Source organism: Falco cherrug, chromosome 5 (assembly GCF_023634085.1).
Source record: "Falco cherrug isolate bFalChe1 chromosome 5, bFalChe1.pri, whole genome shotgun sequence".
NCBI classification, from domain to species: Eukaryota; Metazoa; Chordata; class Aves; order Falconiformes; family Falconidae; genus Falco; species Falco cherrug.
The window spans coordinates 76,205,816-76,228,856 of record NC_073701.1 but is presented as its reverse complement, the minus strand read 5'-3'; the positions used below and the strand labels follow the sequence as shown (position 1 = coordinate 76,228,856).

Sequence of the window (23,041 nt, the reverse complement as noted above, 5' to 3'; positions counted from 1 at the left end):
ATTATAAGGCTTTCAGAATATAGCAGTCCAGAAAAATATTGCTTTATAGTTATATAGCAATGTTTTTACTTCTAATGGTGTTAGGTGTTTTTGAAGTAACAGATTTTGTCATCCCTTTCAGGCAAAAATTGTGGTTATTGTTCCTGCCTTTACGGTTATGGTGCTTGAATGGTCATGATTAATTTGAAATATAGCAGGCTTTGTATAAAACTTTTCAAGTAGCATGTGGGCTAAGCCTTCCTGTGAGCAACCAACCAAGCCATGCATACACAGCAAAAATAAACTGCAGCATGACGGCTTTTGTTAGGTGAATTTGTTCTAATCGTTCAGTTGCTTGTTAAATACTTCATATGCCCGGCTAGTTCCCAAATGGTCACTTACTTTCTTTTCTTTTTTTTTTTTTAAAAAAAAAAAAAAAAAAATAGGCTCCGCTGCCTCTGTGTGAATTATGCTTGAACTGGGAAGAAAAGTATCCATACAACAGGTGCTGTTAAACGGAAAACTTAAATTATTGTAAAATGAGACATTATTTATATCTTTTCTACAGTTAAAATGCTCTTGGGATTTAACTGTTCAACTGCTGTATAGGAAACACATCTCTAGTGGTTTTGCTTTTATGCTTCTTGAAATGGAAAGCAGCTAGTTGATATTTATGAAGTGAAATCCTGGTATTGGTTGTTGATGACTTTGGGGGAAGACAGAAGGCAGCTAAGAGTAGCCTTTTTTTATATGGAATCATAAGTTTTACCAGTTCAACTACTGGAATTATATTCCCATTTTCTCTAAAACCTTCATAGGGAGGTATTGAATACATTTAGTAGTATAGACGTATGTGTGTATTTCTGAAGGACACATCATTACAGTCTATAATTCAAAAAGAATTCTTTATCAAGATGAGCTGTATTTGGATGATTTGGAGAGTTCCAGCTCTATGAAGACAGCTTGCTGAAATAAGGTTTTGCACAGCCTGCATTGTATGTTCATGAATGTGTGCACATGTAAATTATTCCTAGTAACTGAGGAAATCTACCAAGAAATAGCCAAAACTAGCTGCATTCTTTGTTGCTGAAGCTGGATAAGAATAGTTTTGTCTCTACTCCTTAAGTTGTTTGGGATTGTAAATAAACCCAAAAAAGTGTGGAAGGTCTGTGGCAAATAGAGATGTTTTTAAACAACAGTTCCAAGTCACTTCTTTAAGGTGACCTTTTAAAAACAAGAATTTAATGTATCCCAAACATTATTTTGGCTATCCTCTGTGAATACAAGATTAAATTTGCTCTTTAACGTTTTATATCGGACAGGCAGATCCGCTCCAAATGAAGTAAAAAAGATAAAAATGACTTTAAGAATAATTTATCCATCTAATATGTACATGTGATTAGTTTTATCTCATGGACTGCAGGATAATACTGTTAGTTTTTGTAAAGCAGTTTTGTGGAAATCATTGACTGCTTTACTAGGAATGTGATTTTCTTGACAGAGTCACATAAATGTTTGTTGATATCTGTAACTATCTATATGCTATTTTATTTCTCTTTGAGAAGAGTGAGTTTTGTATAATACATATTCACTACTTGAAAAACCTCCCCCACTGCTTCCAAAATGTCAAAGCTGAGCACAGGGATTTAGCCATACAACTTCTATTGAGATTAATTGGATTTGTATGGCTAAATCCATGCAGTTCTTCTGAAAATATTGCAGCCCCTTGTATATAAAATAAAAAAAAAAATGTTCACAAACATAATATCACAAAGAATATTTGGACAGAACAGTAAAATCAGGTTTAATTTATGTTTGGAGATGAATAACTCCTGGTTTACTATAAATGTAAGGGTTCCTGTTTAAGTATACTGAGTGAATACTAAGCATGTGCTGTGCTTGCCTTAGGGCTTCATTTTTTTTAAATGTGTGAAGCATTTACATAGGAGTCTTCTGTACTTAACTCAGGAGGGGGAAGAGTATTTCTGATTCATTAATCCTTTTTTCTTTTTGTAAGTAACTGGGTCCTTCACATCATGCACTCAAGAGGTGTAAAATATACAAAGAAGTGGGAGGGACAAGCAAAATGATGCCTGGCTTGCTATAAGGTATAAATTCAAAATCTATCTCTCTTTGCAAGAAGAAAAATAGCAAGGGGAAAAAGGGCAGCACTAAATTTACTGCATGTGCTTGCATGATATGCAGGTTTGGGATAATTATTTTCTCTCTTGTTCAATAAAGTGAGTTGTTACCATGGTAGCGTTCATATTGCACAATTTCTCTGTTATAAAATAAATTGAGAACAGTTTTAGAGACAGAAAAGTCTTTATATAAATGGTTGTTCTAGTTTTGTGGGGGTTTTTTTGGTTGTGTGTTTTGGGGTTTTGTTTTTTTGGTTGGTGGTTGTTTTCTTTTTTGTGATGCAAATTTGATCTTAGAAATGCAGTGTCAGAGATTAGGGTCTTAAAATTATTTTTGAGGTGATGAAGTCTTGGTACGCTTTCCAGATAAAATTAGTTAAGTTTTAACAATGTGTAGTGCTTTTGTAAGACAAGATGTGCAAGGACAGAGAGAGCTTTGGGAAATTAGTTTTGAACACTGGTTAAGTTGGAGGAGATCTGCACTGCTACTTTCAAGAATGTTACTTCATAGAACCATGGAATGGTTTGGGTTGGAAGGGACCTTAATGCCCATCTAGTTCCAACCCCCCAGCCATGGGCAGGGACACCTGCCACTGGACCAGGTTACTCTGAGCCCCATCCAACCTGGCCTGGAACACTTCCAGGGCTGGGGCAGCCACAGCTTCTCTGGGCAACCTGTGCCAGTGCCTCACCACTCTCACATTGAAGAATTTCTTCCTTGTATCTAATGTAAATTTACCTTCTTTCAATTTAAAGCCATTCCCCCTAGTCCTATCACTGCATGCCCTTGTGAGAAGTCCCTCTGCAGCTTTCTTGTAGGCCCCCCTTTAGGTACTGGAAGGCTGATATAAGCAGCTTGGAGCTGTAAGGTCTCCCTGGAGCTTTCTTTTCTCCAGGCTGAATAACCCCAACTCAGCTTGTCTCCACAGGAGAGGTTCTCCAGCCCTCTGATGATCTTTGTGGCCCTCCTCTGGACTCGGTCCAACAGGTCCATGTCCTTCTTGGGGGGCCCACAGCTGGATGCAGTACTGCAGGTGGGGTCTCACAAGGGCAGAGCAGAGCGACAGAATCACCTCCCTTGACCTGCTGGCCATGCTTCTTTTGATGTACCCCAGGATTCAGTTATCTTTCTGGGCTGCAAGTACACGTTCATTGGGTCATGTTGAGCTTTTTGCACCACCAAGTCCTTCTCCTTGGGGCTGATCATAATCCATTCTCCACCCAGCCTGTATTTGTGCCTGGGATTGCCCCAGCCCAGGTGCAGGGCTTTGCACATGGCCTTGTTGAACTTCATGAGGTTTGCATGCACCCATCTCTGAAGGCTGTCAAGGTCCCTCTGGATGGCATCCCTTCCCTCCACTGTGTTGACTGCACCACACAGCTTGGTATCATTGGCAAACTTGCTGAGGTTGTACTCGATCCCACTGTCCATCTCATCGACCAACAGTGGTCCCAATACCAACCCCTGAAGAACACCGCTTGTCACTGGTCTTCTCTTGGACATTGAGCCATTGATTGCAGCTCTTTGAGTGCAACCATCCAGCCAGTTGGTTATCCACCAAGCAGTCCATCCATCAAATACCATGTCTCTGCAATTTAGAGACAAGGATGTCATGCAGAAAATCATACGCTTTGCACAAGTTCAGGTACAAAATTGAATGTGGCCGTTAAGTACAGGCTGCCAGGCACCTTAGAGGTCTAGTCTGGATGTCTAATCCAACAACTCCTGGCAGTAACTACCTTGCATGTGTTCTGGTTTTAATGTGTTGTCTCATACAAGATATGTTGACAACTCCTTGAAAAGCAGGTGAGTCTTCAGTGGCAGAGGGGAAGACCCCCAGGGTAAGTGTTGTCAACCAGAGCATACCCTAGATGACATTTTGGTCTCTGCTGCTTGAGCTTCTCTTGTTGAGGAATAGCAGACTGATAACAATACTTCCTGATCAGTCGGTTATTTGGTAGAGCTTTTTTTAACATTTATTGACTGCAGTGCAGATTCTGCTATGGACTTTTTAAAGTATACTTGGGCTATACTTTTGTTTCTGCTTACCAAAAAGTTTCCAGAAGATAGCCGTGGGAGCTACTTATCTATTATGTAAAGTTGATGTGAAAGGCCTCCAAGGAGATGAAAAAGTGTTCAGGATATAGTAGAGTTGATTGGAATGACAAGCAGCTTTTCATCAGACCCTACTAGTGTCTTTGCGAACTCGTATCTGTTTCCCCTCTGTTTCTTCAGTTGGTTTTTCTCCTGTGTTTTCTCACTACAGCAGGCAATATCCCTGTTAGTTGGAGGGTGACTGTCTTTCATCCATGAGATCAAAAGAATTTGTTGATTGCTTGATTCTTTCCTGCTTTTTTGCACCTTTCCATTCATTTCTTGTATGGATTTTTCAGAGTTTGGTGATCAATATAGTACTTCTGGGGGGATTAAACCTTTTTATGGTGATTTTATTTTAACATTCCAAAATAATTCAGATTTATAATGACTCAATGTTACAGAAAAGTCTTGACACAATGATTATGGAAAAAATACAGTGACTATCACAACAATCAACTGCAAAAAACAAGCTAATTAGTCATGGAAACCTGAGAAATTGTTTCTTGGTTGCATTGTATTCCACCGAAACTAAAATAGCATGCCTTGTGTAGGTTCTTTAATGTTTTTAATCCATTTCTGAATTATGTGGAAATTGCCTTGTACAGCACATTACTATTTTAGACTCTGCTTCTCCATAAATGATCTGTGGTTATGTAGGAGCGATATAGTGTTTACCAGCTACACAAATTTTAAAACAATATATATAGCAAGATGTTCTTAGGAAGCTATGGAGGGGTTGTGTCTTTGAATGTTTCAGTCTATCTAAATGGTGTTATTCTTGAATGCAGTAAAGTCAGGAGAAATACTTATTGGCTGCATACCATCACTAAGCAATTCTTCCCTCTTGCAGGAACACATACTTAAGTCACTTTTCCAAAGAGCAAACCAATTCTGGTGGATTTCTTGAAGTGTAGTAGTATTCAATACAAAATTTTTCTCTTCCCTCATTCCAACCTGACCATTCCCTTCCCACTTGCCTACAGATACAGTATATTCATTGGTTGCCTTGGTTGGCTGCTAATTTTTTACCCAATATGTGCTTGCCAAACCTGTGAGTGTCAGAAACTGGTTTTTTTCAGGTTAGAAAAGCCAAGTGATACATGTTACAACTAGCAGAATTTCACAGTTGCATTAAAGGGTGACAGAAACTACATAAAAAAAGTGTTGTCTTTGAAGAACAGAGTTTTTCATTCCCAATTAATTGCTGACAGATGATGTTCCACGCTGACAGATGATGTTCCAATACTCTTTATCTGATAAAACCAAATATAACTGAATAAAAGATGGAAAACTGGTAGTTTTGACCGCTTTACAGGATCATCCGTACAGGAGGTATAAAGATATTAATAGATATATTTTGCGATCGCATCTTAACGTATTTAATGGGTCATTGAGCCTAAATTTTTAATATTTAATGACTTACCATTTCATGGATGACTGAAAGCTTTACTTTCTGTAGAAAGACTAACAAAAATGGATGTTATAAATTTATAGCCTCTGTTGTAGTGTGCCCAAACTTAAATTGTAGTTACAGATTTTTTTTAAAGAATAAACCCAAAATTTCTCAGGGTAGGTTACAACCATCAGCTTTGTGCTGTTAAGTGGAGTTTTTCATTGGTTTTTGAAGCAACTAGAGGGATCAATTGACTTCCTGAGTAACAGTCTTCATCCTGGTCTTTGTCCTGCTACTGGCAGGGCCAGAATGCCATAGATACTCTGATTCAGAGCAAGCAGAATATTCTCCTTGAGCGTCAGTATTGCTGGCATGCTTGGGGGAGATTCCAGATCTGACCATGTCCCACTGCTAAGAACAGTGACTTTGCAGAGTCCTGTCTTTGTGCTGCATGGTGACAGTCGGCCATCCTGGAATTGGGACTTGCGTTCATCTTGGGTGTTTTCTCTGTTCTGCCTAATGCTACCTATGAAGAAAGATACAGGAATATGTTAAACTTAAATGTCCTCATTTTGTTAGGGAAGATTTTGAACAGAAGTGGAACTGTTCCTCTCAATTGCTGTTGTACAAGAACTTTGTTTGTAACTGTTGGTTTGTCCAGGATCCAAAATTATGTATGAAATCAAATTCTATTTACTACATTATAGGAAAGGAAATCAGATCTTTTTTTTTTAATCTCCCCTATTTGGTGCTGTAAAACCTAGTGTGACTCAATGCTGTATATGCAGCTCTTGCTGAGAGCTAGACAGTGGTGGTGTTTCTAATTTCTTGGTGTTTATGAGTAGCTTCATAATGAATTTCTCTCATCTGTTGATTAGGTGCATTAACATCACAATTCAACCATCTTTCTAGCTCCAGTTTGACAATACAAGAACAACATGAGATATCACCTTCCAATAGGTCATATCCATATCTGTGAACAATTTTATACATAATTACTTGAAGTCCCAGAAATGAAGGTTACCAGAAGCCAGTCATGTATGTTGGGGAATTTTCCCTTGCCTACAATTTTATTGTACTGTTTCCTAAGCATCCTTTGGCGTCTTTTCAAGAGACAGCATGTTGGACCAGGAGGGATCTTTGTTTTGTACCAGTATGATGTACTTTAGTGACTGATACAAGTTGCTTCTATTTTTATTTTTGTTACTATTTACTCCTATTATAGAACCACTAAAATGTGCAGTTTTATGTAGTCACAATGAATATGGTGTTGATTGCAGTCTTCTGCAGTGCTTCTCCTGAGCAGTTGGGATGCAGCGTGGTACTGTGGGGAGTGTAAAGATACAAAATAAATGTATCTTTAAATTGTTATTTTTCAGTGCAGACTCCCACTTCAGACTACAATGTATTTTACCATTTGTCTAGCCTTTTGGTTAAAATGTCTGATTTTCATACTTAGAAGTATTTGGGTTAAATCTTTCTGAAGTGGTTGTTTTAATTAAAAATTCTTACTATCATGTTTCTTTATACAAGGTTTGGATCAATATTCTTTTAACACTTAATTATCATAATCATCCAAAATTAGACTGCAGTTAAGACATGTTGGAAATCTTCAGGCATCTGATTATGGGAATTTTTTAATTTCATGATTTCTGCTCATAGCATATACAGAGTACCGATTTTTGTCCTCATGACAGGTTAGAAATCCTTATTACTTTAATTTTGTTGAGTACAAACTAATAATTGCAAACAAACCTCTTTCACATAGCAGTAGAAGGCTAGTAACTCTGTGTACACAGTTCTGTATTTTACTTAGCATAAAAAAATTTAGAGACTTCTTGTAAATGTTTCAAGACCTGTCAGTATCACAGATGCTTGGTAGTATTTTTCAGGTTACTTTTTTCTGTTTGTGATGGAACTCGTCTTGCAATATCTAGAAATACTGCCATTGTGGGACAGAAGTGTTATAAATGAAGGACAAAAAGAAGCAGGTGAAAATTTTCTAGAGTTGGGCATTTAAGGTTATGCTTGGCCAGCTGCACAGAGGTTTGCTTCTGCAAAACCAGCTTTGTGTTGCCTTCCTCATCTTCTAAGAAATGCTTGGAACCTGAGACTTCTGATGCAGAAATTAATCAGGGGGTGGCAGAAGGATACTTCTGTTGGCTAGCTATTGCCTGTGCCTTGAAAAATAGCCAGCCTTTGTCTGGTGTCCACTTTATGAAGCTACATGACTTAAGTAATCAAATTAACTGTAAACATCATTCCCCAAGTGTTTTTTTGACCATCTGTTACCATCTTCCGTTGCTCTGATTTTGAAGTATGAAATAGAAAGGCAGGTACTTTTGAATTATCTGTCTACAACTCGTTTCTGTAGTCCTCCTCCTAAGGAGTACCTCTCCTGGGTTGTTATGGAGTAAATTAGATGCATGCACCTCCAACAGATTGCAAGTACATTCAAATCTCGGTTTTGCATGTTTTGGAGGATCATAATAAACTCCCCTGTGATCAGTTCCAGGGCTCTTGACAAATTTCTGAAAATATTTCCAAATATATCATCGGGTACAGAAAAGAATTTGATCCTCTCAGAAAATACCACATTAAGCAAATTTCTAGCATGCCTTTCAGGGCATTATAAAGTACTTCAATTGATCCTCAAGGTGAGGGAACTGACTCAGAAATACTGATTTATCCATGCATTACTCTTAGGGTTTTTTATATTTTTCTTTTAAATTGATGAGCAGTGAAGCACAGATTGTTGTTAATTGCTGTTGATTTTCAATTTTCTTCTTAGGCAAATTGATTAATGCTGAAGTAAATGTGCTAAGAGAAAAAAAGAGGCTTTTTCCTAATTTCTATATTGAATAAAAATAATGAACAAAAAGCAAACTCATTGATACTTTGAAAGATTCCTTTAATAATAGTCCCAAACCAAATAAATTATTGAACTACTTCTAAAAAGTGATGTTGTTGTAACAGTGAGTGGGTAGGGCTAATCTGTGCAAATGTTTTTGAGATACTGAGTTTTCCAGATGATGGGGGAAGCTGGATTTTCATATTTCTCTTTTTTTAATTATTTTTTTTAAGACTGCAGAGTATGGGAAGAATACAGTCATTAATAGTGAGAGCACCCTTGCAGATACCCAAGAGAGAGGTGAAGGGGAAACACAAAGTTGTAGGATGTAGAAGATGCAGATGATATACTTTAGTGAATGCATTATAACGGCCACATTAAATCAGGCCAAAACTGGGCTTACTCACTGTTCTACTTCTTAGAAGACAGTAAAACTGTCTGACTACTTCTGATTAATATCAGACTTGCAGGAAAAATAGATGACTGGCAAACAGAGGATGAGTTTATTCTAGTATACGTTACATCTTATTACCCATGGCTTAAATGCTTGCCACGGAGTCGATGTTCCTTGCATTTAGCAGCCTGTGGTTGTATTTCCTTCCATGAATGTGTTCAGTTGCTTTTGTAACTCCACAAAACCCCCTACCACTGCACGGACTTTTCAGTGGCAAAGTATGTGACAGATTAACTACAAATTTGGATGAAGAAATACCTCCTTCTGAGTTCTTGTTTGCTTTTTTAAATTGCCTGTTTAGTTTCCTGGGATGTTTGTTGGATCTTGTTTCGGTGTCCTCATTTCAAAAAACTATGGGGTTGGGTTTTTTTGGAAAATACTCAGTTCGGGAAGAGATGATGTGAGGCATAATGAGAAAGTACAAAGGAGAAATGAAAGAACGCTGCACTGATGAGTCAAGATTTGCACTTAGTCAGAGTCTCTGAACAAAAAAACCCTAGAAGACAGACTGCTAATCGAAGAGAGTCATTCTAAAGTATGAATATGAGTTCTAGAGCAAGGTGGGAAAGTGTCTCCTCAAAGGAGGAAAATACATTAGTTTCACTTGTGGCTCTTCTCTTCAATTTCAAGAAAGCAAACTGCAGGAGAATGTAGAAATAAGGCAGCATCTAGTATGCAGAAGAAGGGTGTTCTGTGGTCTGAAAGACAGGAGAGGGTGGGGTCATGCAGAAGGGGAGGAGGGGAAGGTCCTGATATTGAAAAGATGCACATTTATCCCTTGAACCAGTCTGTGAAGTTGACAGCGTTTTTTGTCAGATATCATTTAGTATAAATGGGACACAAAAAAAAAGTAAGACTGAGTGGAATAAGACAGAAGTGGTGAACACTTACAGACGGGAAAATACCGTATGAGAATCACTCTAATGACCTTTATGGTGGAAAGTGAAAGAATCTTGCAGTGTAAGATTAACTATTGTATGCAAAGGGTTTAGTATGCTTTTCTGCTATGAAGCCATGCAAGAAATATTGTGAGGGTGGTGAGCATGATACAAATTCAGTGGGTTTAACAGCATGAAATTCAAGGTCATATTCAAGGTCGTTCTTAAAACAGAGGGATCATCTTTTAGAAACTAAAGGAAGTTTTGGCTGTCTTAATAATTCGACTGATCCACCAATATGATGAAGCTTAGAAAAGCCAAAAGGGTAACTTGTTTAAATCTGTAAATCATACAGATTTACCTTGTGTGAAGACAGAGGAGACTGAAGACAGAGAGGCAGAGTAAAAAATAAAAAAAGATATCACTAAAATTTAAGAGTGTATTCAAATAAATAGGTCTTGAATAAAATTACTTAAGAAAATGAAGCAATTTTTCCTATCTGTGTATCAGTAAGATTCTGAAAAAAGTTTTCTGTGGGAGTCATTGTGCTGGAGGGAAAAATCTTCTTGTTTTCCTGATAAAATTTAGTGCATTCATGAAAAAGATGGTAGGACATGATGGCTTCAGTGACATGGACTGATCTCAATCCACTAGATTATTCATTGTACTCAAGACTGAAAGTACGCACATTGCATGATAATGCCCAGGGGAAAACGTTATACAAATCTTCCCTGCCAGACTGTCAAGAGTGCTTCCTAGTAACAGCTAATCATCCCTAACATCATGATAGAACAAACATTTCCAAATCCTTAAATGGGTGTACAAATTAAAAAAATAAAAATAACAATCTGTTAACCTAAGCAACATGAGTTTTTAAAGGATAAATGGTAGCAGACAGAAGTAGTAATTGATTTCCTTCCCCACATTCCCCCCACCCCATAGTAATTAAACATTTAGTGACTATAACATTGTCTCATCTGGAATTTGTCAACATATTTATGTCTTGAAAGTTTGTTCAAGTTAATAATTAATGTTAGATTTTGACCCAGTCTGATGAAGGCTTCTGCTAAAATATTGTCAACATGTTGATGAGATGCAGAAATTACCTAAAAATTGGGAATTGTGGTATGTACTACTGCAGATAAAGAAATAACACGCAAGGCCCTAGAGAGTCAATGCAAAATAGTGAAGTCACATTTATGTGTGAGACATGTAGAAAATGACTAATACAGGACAAAAACACCAAATGCAAACATTCATAGAAGGCGGCGGCTTGCAGAGCAGGCTGGATCACTGTAGTATCCTATACAGCCACCTATGTGCATGTTACCAAATGAGGGGCACAGAGTACTGTCCGTGGAGCACCACCAAGGCTGTGGCTGGGAGATGCCCCTGCCTGTTAGTGGCTGTTAACGTCAAAAACATTTTGACTGCATTCATAAGATAGTTTCACAAAGCACTAGATGAATTTAAGCTGAGAAAAAGGTAAAGTATTTAGCTGAAGCATATAGTAGTGAATGCTTTTAAGTGCACACTGGGAGGCCATAAGCAGTTTGGAGGGGTGTCCCTTCTGTTGTATTTTTTTAATGCATTAGAAGCCTTGTACAAAACATAAGTCAGAATCAAAACCTGATTATTAAAATCTTAAGTGTTTAGAAAAGTTGATTTATTTTTAATAATTTTTATTAAAACAGTTTTGATCAATCGCTGACTTAAATACATATAATTGTAGTGTTCTTCTAACGAGACTGACACGATATACTGAGCATACTCTAGCTATAATTTTGAGTGAAATTGTTTTGAGTAGGTTTTGGTTTATGCTCACGTAATTTATACTAGGGTCATTGAATTTAACTCCAGGAGACTATTGCGGCAGTAATTTTGACTGAAATGTGTTTTCTAAACGGCGTCTGGTTTTCAAACTACCTTGTTGCATAGCAGTGGTTTTAGCATGGGTGTGAACATAATTCTTGGCAGTGGTGAGTTTTGAACACGTGCAGTGAGCTGCATGTTTGCTTTGAGCTGTGTGATGATGGTGCTGCAAAGTGCTAGGGTGTGTATACATTTTAGCAGGACTGTGAAAGAATGTAGTACTGTTGTCTCATGGTAATGAATAAGGAAAGTTCTTAATTTCTTGGTAGGTTTGAAGTTCAGAATCAAAAAGCTGTGGGTGAAAGTATGCCTGACTGAAGAGTTACAATTAACATTGTACCTTGGGCAAGATAATTGGCAATTATAGACTGTGGAGATGAAAAATACCTTGCTGATCATCTGGTATGTCTCTGCCAGTTTGAAATTGTTCCTGCTAGTGTATTTCATTAGTATTTTCCTAGTCCAGTTTAAAATGTACCACTTGGTGAGATTTCAATCACATCTCTGAGGAAACAGTTCCCCCCCCCCCTCAAAAAAATCCCGCCACCCCCCCACCCCCCCCCCGCCAGTAATCAGCATCATTTTCTCTGTTTAGTTTTGTCCTCTGAATCTGTCACACACTTTGTTCAGACTCTTTCCTGTGGCAGTCAATCATTGCTTACACAAACTAGCCATGTGTTTCCCTGTATCTCAGGTCCTAATTCTGCTCATGTTTTGCACCTCCATGAATGTTTTCTGGCTTTTCATGGTGTCCTTGGGAAGAGCCTGGCCTTTCTCAGCAGACAGCCCTCACTTCTGGAATCCTTCTTGCTTCCATGCAGCCGTGTGCTGACAAAGCCAGTCTTTGTGTCTGCTCGGGGAATGATGCAAAGCCCATCTGTTAGTCCAGCCTGGTAGGAAAAAAGCAGCCTTTAAGGATGGCTTGTGCATTGCTTTTTTGTTCAGTGTCCATATTTGACCAGTGAATCTCTAGAAGCAACCTCAGTGGTTGTTGTGGTTTAACCTCAGCTGGCAACTAAGTACCATACAGTTGCTCGCTGACGGCCCCCTCCCCAGTGGGATGGGGAGGAGAACTGGAAAAAAGTTAAAACCCATGGGTTGAGATGAGAACAGTTTAATAATTAAAATAAAATATAAAAATAATAGTGGTAGTAGTAATAATTGTAATGAAAAGAGAGAGACAAAAAAAGAGAGAAATAAAAAGAAAGACAAGTGATGCACAATATAATTGCTTACCACCCGCCAACCAATGCGCAGCCAGGTCCCAAGCTTTCTGCAACAGGTTTCTCACACAAATATATTTAAAAGAAAGCTCAGTCATGGCTTATTTTTAAACATACATGTGACACCTGTTCCTTCGCATCTTTCAGATCAGTAACTTCTATTCAGCTTTTCTTGTTGTTCCTGTAGAAAATTCAATTTACTTCCTAACTTCTGCTGGTATTAAATCATTACCAGATCTAACTTTACTTTTATGAATAGCTTTAGAATATTTCTTCCAACTGTAACGTCTTTTGTTCAAAAGATTCTCAATAAGTATTCTTATGTCACCCACACAGTTTTTCTGGCTTGCTTCTAGTCTGTTCTTGCCAGATGTTTTTTCCCAAGCTTTTGTGATAATGAAATGGAGCCACTGTACCCATGGTATTAATAAAAAACCAAAACCCAAAACAAAACAAAAACTTTGAAGTTAGGGGTTTTTTTTGCTAAGAAGTGCAATTTGTTTGACATTGCATTCATATTTTTCCCAGTTGTTTAAAACTTTTTGATGTATCTTCATTTAAGAACAGATTGCCTCCATAGTTTTGCAACACCTGAACTTCTAAAGTGGTAACATTTTTTCAATGCTTAAGTTGCAGGGTGGCATTTGGACCTTAAGAATTAACATGAAAATTGCTGATTTTTTAAATTTTGCTACAAACACACTGTCTTAAGCCCAGTTTATTCTACTGTACCCTGCTTTACCAGGTTAACGCCCTAAGTAGGCACAGATGCAATTTTATGCAAAATAGCTCAGTGCCAGAAGCAGTTAGAGTGAAAATTAGGTCTGGTAATTTCTTCCTCCACTACCCCCATCCCAGTTAGCTGCTACAAGTTCAGTAGATGCATGAAATCTTGTGGCAGGAGGGAATTGAATCTTCTGTGTCTTAGAAGACTTAACCATTTGGTGGAGACAATTGTCTTATTTTTATTAATGAGGTCTAGACAGATAGGTTCAGCGCAAAATATTTGAGGACCTTAATAATCCAACATCTACCACAATTGAATCTTTTCTTCCAATAAAGCAATTTATTGCAGAAAATATGCGTGTTGTGCAATTCTGTGACTGACTCAGCAGCAGGAAAATCCGGCTGTATTGTATAGAGCAGGAAAAAATGAAGAAGTCATTGCTGTGGGGTGGCAGAGTTCTCTCGTTGGTTTTGATTCTTCCTGAACCTGTTGAAAAAGCTGTGCAAACAGAGCTCCAGCCTGCTTCCCCCTCAGCATGCAGGCGTTTAGATTTGTCCTTCCACGATCTCTGCCTTTCTCCATGTACAGGCTAGACATCTGTAATTAAGTTTTGAATTCTGCTCCAAAGACTCACAAGTTTGGTATTTTAGCTTCCAACATTTGCCTGTCTGTAGGGGAGCTGGTTCCTATTTACTCCTCTTAGGTGGTTGGAGATAAAACTGTTTCTTACCTGCATGAATTTAAAATGGCGATTCTTTCTATAAAAAGATTGTCTTTTTAAGCAGTCTCAGTGTCAGGGCTCACTGTTTAGCACTCACATCCCTGTGGTGATATTTTAAATCTAAATAAACAGAGGATTTGTGAAAGAAATTAGTAAAGGGTTGCAGTTTGCTAAGTGATTTTGTGTTACTCTGATGATCAATAACATCATTTGTCTTGTAATATTGTATATTGAGTCTTTAGAGTGAGTCAAAAACATCAATGAAACTTAGCGTGTAGTCTGCTATTTCAGATTTATGGAGTCAGCCTTTAGTAAGGAATTTTATGTTGATGACTTTGTTACATATGTAGCATTTGGTGCCAGTTGGAAAAGAAAATGGTTGCAATTTGTTGTTAAAAGTATTGCTGGAGCATTTGTAATGCAGCAGCAAGGTCACTTTTACATCCCACTTAAAACCGAGATGGGTGCTACTCCAAACTAGGCTTTTGCTGTGCTCGTTGGGAGCTTTTAGGAGCCTCCTGGCATTCCTTCGCTGGCGATTTCTGAATGAGGCCAGCGGCAAGTATGTATTGCAGAAGTGATTCACTAGGTATGGTGCACTGGGATGTAAACTAGCAATTGTTATATAGCAGTTGACTCCATAATGCTTCTGCACTGTCTAAATAAGGACTTCATTGAATGAAGAATGTAGAAAAATGTGCTCTCAAACTCATGAATATTTGAAGAAAATAAACACCTAACAAGTTTGAGTTTGTTCCTAATTCAGTGATACATTCCAGTGATTCATGAATGGGCTTTTGAGCCATTTACTTTATATTGACAGCATTCAAGAAAACTGAACTCAATGCTAACAATTTGTAAATCACGTGCTACTCTTTAATGTAATTTATAGATCTGAATTAAGTAAATGGAATTTGTCTTTGTGAATAAGAGTAGACCAGTATTCCTTAACCATACTCCAAAGACTTTGCAGAATGATGGCATCCAAACTACTGTTGCCTTATGCCACTTAAAAGATAGTTAAGCACAGGCTGTTAGGAAAATTGCCTCATTCTTGGTGACCATAATCTTTTCTGTTCTCTATAGGTAGGTGTCTTTTATATATATATATGTGTGTGTGTATATATATATATATATGTATATATATATATATATGTATGTGTGTGTGTGTGTGTGTATATATATATATATATCCACTTAAGGGAAAACTAATAATGATTCCTGTCTCCTGCAAGCACTGTCACAAATTTGAAGACCCAAGTTCACTGTCAGCAAAAGAGTAGGGTTATTACTGAGTTAGATTTTTTGTTGTTGTTGTTATTAATGCTGGAACAAACTTGCCGTTGCTTTTTATAGTAATGTGCTTCCTTGAAAGTTTAAAGTGACAGTCTCTCTCCTGATACATTTATTCTTCAGAAATTCCTTACTATGCTGTTATCATTACACAGAGGTAGGTCATGGTTGGCTGGTTTCTCTTTAAAAGTAGAGCTGTGGTCAGATACCAGTTCTTCATAGAGTGTAACTTCGTTGCCTTGAATTGTCGCTGGCATCTATAGCAAAGGCCAGGGAAAATTTTTCTTATTTTCTGCTTTTGCATCTTTCTTTCCTCTGGGAGCTGGGAGGAGGTAGGGAGACAGTGGAATTGCCATGGCTTTTTTTCCTAACTGAGGCAGAACAGACGGGCTGTGCTCAACAGTGACATCCCATGACTGCACATTAGTGATACCACAGTCATCATCTGAAGGAACAAAGATAGTGAAAAATACTCTGGTACATTGCTATTTTGGTAAAATAATCTGTGCCTCTGTCAAGATGCTGTATGTGTGTTTATAGGCTAATTTGTCTCCTTTCAGTCCTTGCTCTTCTAAAGCACACAATCTTCCAGCCTTTCCTTTCCAACCTTCAAATTCTTTTTTTGTCTGGAGTAGAGTGATACATCCATCTGTTCAAAATATGGTATGAGCTGGCACAGTAATATCCAGCTTCTGAGTGTGAAAGTTCAAGAGGAGGTCGTCAGGTGTAAAGGAAAGTAAATCAAAGTCTCTCCTGGTTGGCAGGAAGAGATTTGGAAAATGTTCAGCTCATGCCTATTATTTCTGTTTCCTGCATCACCTTTCTCTGTACTGGGTTTGCGTGACAAGGTTTTAGTAGTGGGGCGGCCGCTGTGTGCAGGTGCCCACAGCCCCCCTGCCCGCGAGGAGCCTCCCTGACCGGAAAGGCAGAGGCAGCAGGGGAGGGACCAGCCGCAGCCCCATCCCCATCCCCTTGCACCCCTCGAGGCAGGGAGATACACTGGGGCTGAGGCTGAGCCTGGGAAGAAGCAAAGGGTTGGAGGGAAGGTGTTTTTAAGATTTGCATTTTATTTCTCATTACCCTACTCTGATTTGATTGGTAATAAATTAATTTTCCCCCGAGTTGAGTCTGTTTTGCGCATGACAGTAATTGCTGAGTGATCTCCCTGCCCTTCACTCAACCCACGAGCCTTTCATCGTATTTTCTCTCCCCTGTCTAGTTGAGGAGTAGTAGAGTGGCTTTGGTGAGCACCAGGCATCCAGCCAGGGTCAACCCACTACAGTCTCTCCAATTAGAACTCCAGGATAACTCGATATGAGGGATGCAGGGTTTAGCCTATGCCTGTCACTTCCCGTGCTGAAAATGTAATGGTGAAAATGTATATGTATGTTCCCGGGTTTGCTAGCTGCGGAACTATATGAAAAACAGTGAACAAGTGTGAGTGGCTTCCAAAAGAATTATGGGAATGATGCCAAATGGGAAAAAAAATATAAAGATTGGGCACTGCTATTCACCTTGGCAAAAATTACTAACATTATTCATGTCTGTTGTTTGTAGATCACCTCTCTTGTGACTCTCCAGCTGTTATCCATGGTTGGTCATAATGACCAGCTTGATGGACCACAATATAAATGTACTGTATCTCTGGACTTCATCAGAGCTATTGCCCGGTGAGTCTGTTAGAGATCGTTTACTGTTCTATGTGCTGACTTGAAAAACACACCCAGTATTTGCTCAATGTATAGCGCTCTGCAGACCACAGTAGAAATCTATTAATGTTTTCGAAGAATTAGTGAATGAATCACGTTATTTATGAGAAGTGTTGAACTTGAGGTAAGTATAGTCCAATCCTGTTAGAAAAAAATTGTTGCAGTGGCAGTATGTGTTACAGTAACATATTGTCTTTGTGCTTAATAAAGGTCAAGGACTTCATGTGAAAATACCACTCAAAAATGTCAGTCCATTTCATTACCAAAAGGCACATTATGGTGTTTGAATCTGAAATGTTGTACGTATGATACAAAACCTACATAGGTTATAAGAATTCTTCCACATAGTCTGTCTTGTGTGATCTGTAGTTAATACAAACTAATTCAGTAAATGAATGTGCGTGGCTCATCTGCTCCGTTCATTCAGAACTTTCAGTTTTGGAGTCTGAGAACAGTTCCAGGTCTATCAAGAGAGATTGTGATAAATTACAGGCAGAAATGCATGCAATGCATAGGCAACAATCAAACCTATATCTCATTTTTATGAAATGCCAACAGCATTACCTCACACCTGTTGCTGCAGCCAGCTTATTAGCAGGTCTTGGATAAGGAAGCTATAGCTAGAACAGAGCCCAGAAATGACATGTGGCGAAAAGGAGGAGAAACATTCTCAAGGCCAACTCCTCTCTGTAATGTGGGACTTCAGAGGAACCTGTGATGTGGACTGTATCCCATAACATCAGTGCCCATGTTGCTGTCCTGAGCTGTTAAATGTCCGATAGCCTTGTCAGTAAACCCCACAGACATGCTAATTTCAGTTTGCAGTTGGACGGGCCATAGAATGAAAATTCATCTGGTTCAGGCCTGCATGACTTCATTGTGTCAATTTGCTGTTCCCAGCAATAAAGTCACTTGTGAATGATGCCCTGAAAAAGCTCCCACTGGTACCATGTACAGCAGACCATCTGCTCAGCAACATGGATCATTGTGTATACAAACATCCCTAAATTCTTGTCTCTGCTCTAACTCCTATGGTGAATAGAGAGATGAGTTCATAAACTCTGTACTGACTATGAGGGGCCTTGGATTAAGATACTTGAAATGATGGCCCTCTCCTTGCAACTTTAACATCCTTAGAAGTTTCATTGATTCCATTAAAGTTGCCAGAAGATAGATATAGCCAGAAAACGGGACCAAAACTTGTGCTATACAGCTCACATTTACTGGAGAAAGTGGTTGTTGGAGATGCTACCACTTTAAACCTCAGTGCACCGTATAGTGCTTTGGCTGGCTTTCCTTTAGGTCAGGTGTGTGTGTGTATATGTGTATCTCTCTCTCTCTCTCTCCTGACTGACTTTCCCTACATTTTATAAGGAAGAAAGCAGTTCTTTAGTTCTTTCCCCACCCCCCCTCCAAGTAGTTTGGAAGTGTTTATATGCTGCCTAGGTAGGGCCATTCAAGTGACCTGACAGATTGTAAAGTTGGCCTGTTCTACTTTTCTCCTGTTTCCCACTTTTTTTTTCTTTCTTGATTTGTTCCTTTGTTACACTTCTTTTGTTAAGTATCTTTCCAGCCCACAGTCTTTGTGAAATCTTCAAGGAGGACAATCCATAAAGATACAAGGTTTCATGAACTCATGATAAATGGGCTTCCCCCTTGTCTTGATGGGGCTAGCTACAGGGCAAAGGCGTTATCTTCTGTGCTTTAAGAAATTTCATTTTCCAGCTGTGCTATAGTCTTGCCAGCTGCCTGTAGCTTTTAACGACTCAGGGGTGAGATTACATTTATTGCAGAGGAATAACTACTTTGCCATTTCAACCAAAATACACGTCAAGTAAGCAGTCCCGTCCCCTGATTCTTTTTTCTTTATTACTGTAATAGTACTAAAATAAGTTTGTTAGTCAATAAAATCTTCAGATACCTCAGCCTTGTTACCATCACAGCCTTGCTACTGTAGCGTATTTCCTAATGGAAGGCTGAAAAGTGCAAAGAGCAAGACAGAAAATGCATGCTTCCTCCCCTCCCCACCACCATTCAAGCTGTTCAGATTGTCATTTCATTTTCTGTATGTTATAAGCAAAAGTGAAGTATGGATTATAAACAAAACCAAGACAAAAGCCACCTGGTTTTGGAAAAAAGTGAAACACTTTTGTCTCTTCCCGGTGGCTTTTAGTGTGATAACAACTGGCCATGTACATTCTGTCTGTTCAGTACCACAGAACCTCATGTCTGCCTCTATTCTGTTGCATACATTCAGTCTTTGCAGACAGATTCCCATGCTTTTTACCATCTAGTATTTACACATTTTAAATTTCTGTTTTGAGAATTTCAGCCCTAAGTTCATAAGTTTTCTGTAGCTGAAGTAGGGATCTCTTAATGTTTATTGAACGTAAAGGAACTTTTCATATAGTCTCTAATGAACCCAGTTGTTATGACAGGACAATTGTGCTTCATTTAGTTGATAAGGTCAACATTTGTTAGAGTGTGTGATTTTGTTTCTGTGGTAACTAAAGTACTTTCTTGAGTGACACAATGTCATGTGAGTCTTAACAGTGGCAGTTAATTTCTTTAAATTTGTCTCTGAATTACAAGTAGACTCAAACACAGTATTTCTTGTTATATATCTTGGGGTTTTCTGAACTTTTTCTTTGCCCAATACGATGTTTTATAGAAACTTTTTGAAAAGTGGGTTACAGGATGGCGTGTGAACAGAGAATATTAAATGATTGCAGTCTAACAAATAAGACGTTCAGCCAGTTAATCTCACTTAGCATTGTGAGCGGTTATTTTTGCATCATTGAATGCTTAAAAAACTTTTAATTTTATACTTGTCATTACATGCAGTAATTTGCATTATTTATTCAAACAGTAAACCCCAAAGTCTGAGTGTTAGATTGTATAGCAGAATGAGTTTAGAGACAAAAAAATAATTATATGTTTTATTCTACTGTTGTTTCATTCTGCCTGTCATTAAAGTACAAAAGTATACATTAAAATCTTCTGTCCCATTGAGTGCCATTTTTGGATTTTTCAAATTTAGCTGTGAACATGGGTCAACTAGTGTCAAAACTGAAAGAACATAGACTGCAAATGAGTACAGATGAAGGAGTAGTACATGGTAAAACAGGTGGTTTGAAAGATGAACAAAACATTCAATAGCATAAAAAGATTGCTGCTTTGCATCACCAACTCAAGTATTGTATTTACCATATGAAAATGTAATCTTACTAACTTTGATACATCTTTACTGCCTAATGATCAAAGTAAGAATCTTCCGGTTTTTTACTAGAAAGCTGCTTTATTTCTTTTTCAGAATCCTACAGACTTTAAGTAATCAGAAGATAGGTATTGTAAAAAATATTAGAAGTTAAAAATTCATTCATCCTTGATTGCATTTCTTTTTGGGATATTGCTTAATTTTGATTATGCAGAATGTCCCACGTGTGCGTCTCCAAACAGGTTAAAGTCTTAGCACTGCTAAGATGATTGCTCTAATATACTGTGTTTTTGTTTATAGGACCGTGAACTTCGACATAATAAAGTACTTGTACGATTTCTTGTGAAAACAAGCTTCACAGCCATATGGACACTGTGACAATGACTAAGGCAAGCTGTGTTCATCTCTCTACTTAGCTGGCCAGAAAGAAGAGTATTTTGGCTCTTTTGGATTTGTCCAAACAGGTGCTATCCCAGCATGGAACCTGATGAAAATACTCTGATTGGTCTGGGTGGATCTGAGCAGAGGACTATTTACCAGGGACCCTGGAGTATTTGGAAGCAATGTGTTAATTATAAACAGCAGGGTTTGAGCACAATCTGTTCTACTCTTAATGATGTTATCTTAACACTGAAATTGCCTGAAACCCATTTACTTAGGACTGCATTTTGCTCTATGAACTCTCCCCAGTGCTTTGAACATGGCAGCAGCCCTTGTTTGTATGCCCAGTCTTTTCACTTCCTCTCCGCAGGAATCTTTGCGATTGCCTGCCAAAGCAGCTTTTCCTGAGGCCACCATTTTAGAAGAGTGGAGTAGCAAAATACAATAAGCATAAGAACATACTTAAAATCAAGCTGGTATAAATTCTTCTTTCTCTAAAGTCATTTGTAGGCAGACTGCTACACTGTTATATGGAGATCATGATGATAGGAAACTCCCAACTAATCACCATACTGTCTTTTTTTCAGACCATTCATAAATGTTGACTATGAATCTATTTTTACAGAGCTTTGTTTTAGAAAATCATTGATTCTGAAAGTTTTATCCTGATGTCAAACTTGAAAGTTTTTATTTTAGTTTAAACGTTTTATAGTCCTGCACTCATCCAGTTCTATTAAGTGTTAATAATAATGCCGTTTGGAATGAATATAGTTTAAGATACACACTGTGTAATGGGTTTTGTAACGGGATGTGTCCTGTAGAGGAGGAGGACACAGCTGCCTTTCCATCAGAAAGGGACAAATGCAACAGGTGACAGAGTATTCCTGTAGCAGTTCCCCGGAAGAAGTGGAATAGTGACTAATCAGTGTGGTGTTAGAACATAAAACTTTGGAAATACATGATGGCATACACTACAGTCATATGTGTCTCCAGTTTACCAGTAGAGGATTCCCAACTGCCACTGCCTTTATGGGTATTAAAATCCCCTGGTCCAGTTTGGGATTATTGTCATCATGGATCTGAAGATGAAAACTCCAGGTCCCCCAGCCTGTTACTCAGATGTTTTACTCCTGAATGCTAGCCGTTGACTGTTTGACCGTACAAGGCCACGGCATGTCTTATGTTGACCATTACACTTTTTCCAAGGAAAAATCATTCTTTCCCCTCCCTGCTCTGATACTGGAGGTTGTCAAATACCCTGAATATCTGTAACTTTTTCTTTTTTTCTCTTCTTTTGCTCCAATTGTGGGTGTGTAGCCAGGCTACTGGATTCAGACCCAGATGAATGAGTTCCAGGTGAATCTAAGTGACAAAAGCATCTTTCTGGCCGAGCTGCCGATTCCCCCCTCAGGAGAGTGTGAAAGGGCAGCGATGAGTCATCTCCGCGATCCCTTTTCCTTCCTACCGCTGAGCTGCATCAAACCCTGCACCTGTCCATGAGGTGGCAACGTTTGTCACACTTACTGAACTGCTTGGATGCAAATACATAATATTTCAAAATGCTTACTACCTGCTTTTGTTTTTACTAATAGATATGTACATAAGGTGAACTTTGGGCTAAACTTTACAGCACCTTCCCCTTTTGGATTTAGTGCTGGGCTGAGCTCAGCTTTTGTGAATCTCCTGGGGCTGAAAGTTGAAGGAGGAAGGTTTGAGGTGTTCGTACCTAAACTAGTCCATGTAAAGCAACGGCAACACATCATGGGTTTTTGTGATATCTGATCTGGATTAGAGTTAGATATGTGAAACATGGTGGGACTGATAGTCATTTATTAATTGCTACAACTCTTGAATCACAGAATTTCGAAAACTCTGCAGCCAACCTTATTTACAGGTTTGAGCGAAGTGGGGCAGGGCAGTACTGCTGGGGAGGGACAGTGCCAGCTGGTGAAGTTCCTGCTTAGTGGTAGTCAAGGTGGCTGAAAGCCTTGGCACCTACTGAGCAGAAGTAAGCAGCTCTTCTTGGGGAAGCTTTACTGTCAACAAGTTGTGGATATCACACTTCCACCCAACCTGCATGAAAATATGTTCATGTTCCAGATGC

The 23,041-nt window shown here is 38.6% G+C and overlaps 1 protein-coding gene across 4 annotated transcripts in view; it reads left to right on the top strand.

Annotated features, from left to right (window-relative positions):
- The window catches only part of ORC5 (origin recognition complex subunit 5), a 76,366-nt gene extending 53,863 nt beyond the window's left edge, over positions 1–22,503 (top strand). For 2 of the 4 annotated variants that reach the window (XM_027811477.2, XM_027811479.2), the window contains exons 14-16: positions 17,188–17,300; positions 20,857–20,945; positions 22,255–22,503. In XM_027811477.2, coding sequence (XP_027667278.1) covers positions 17,188–17,300; positions 20,857–20,902 — 159 coding nt within the window. In that variant the 3' untranslated portion in view covers positions 20,903–20,945; positions 22,255–22,503. The other 2 variants (XM_055711773.1, XM_027811482.2) reach the window with 2 other exon arrangements.
- Positions 22,504–23,041: the final 538 nt, after the last annotated feature.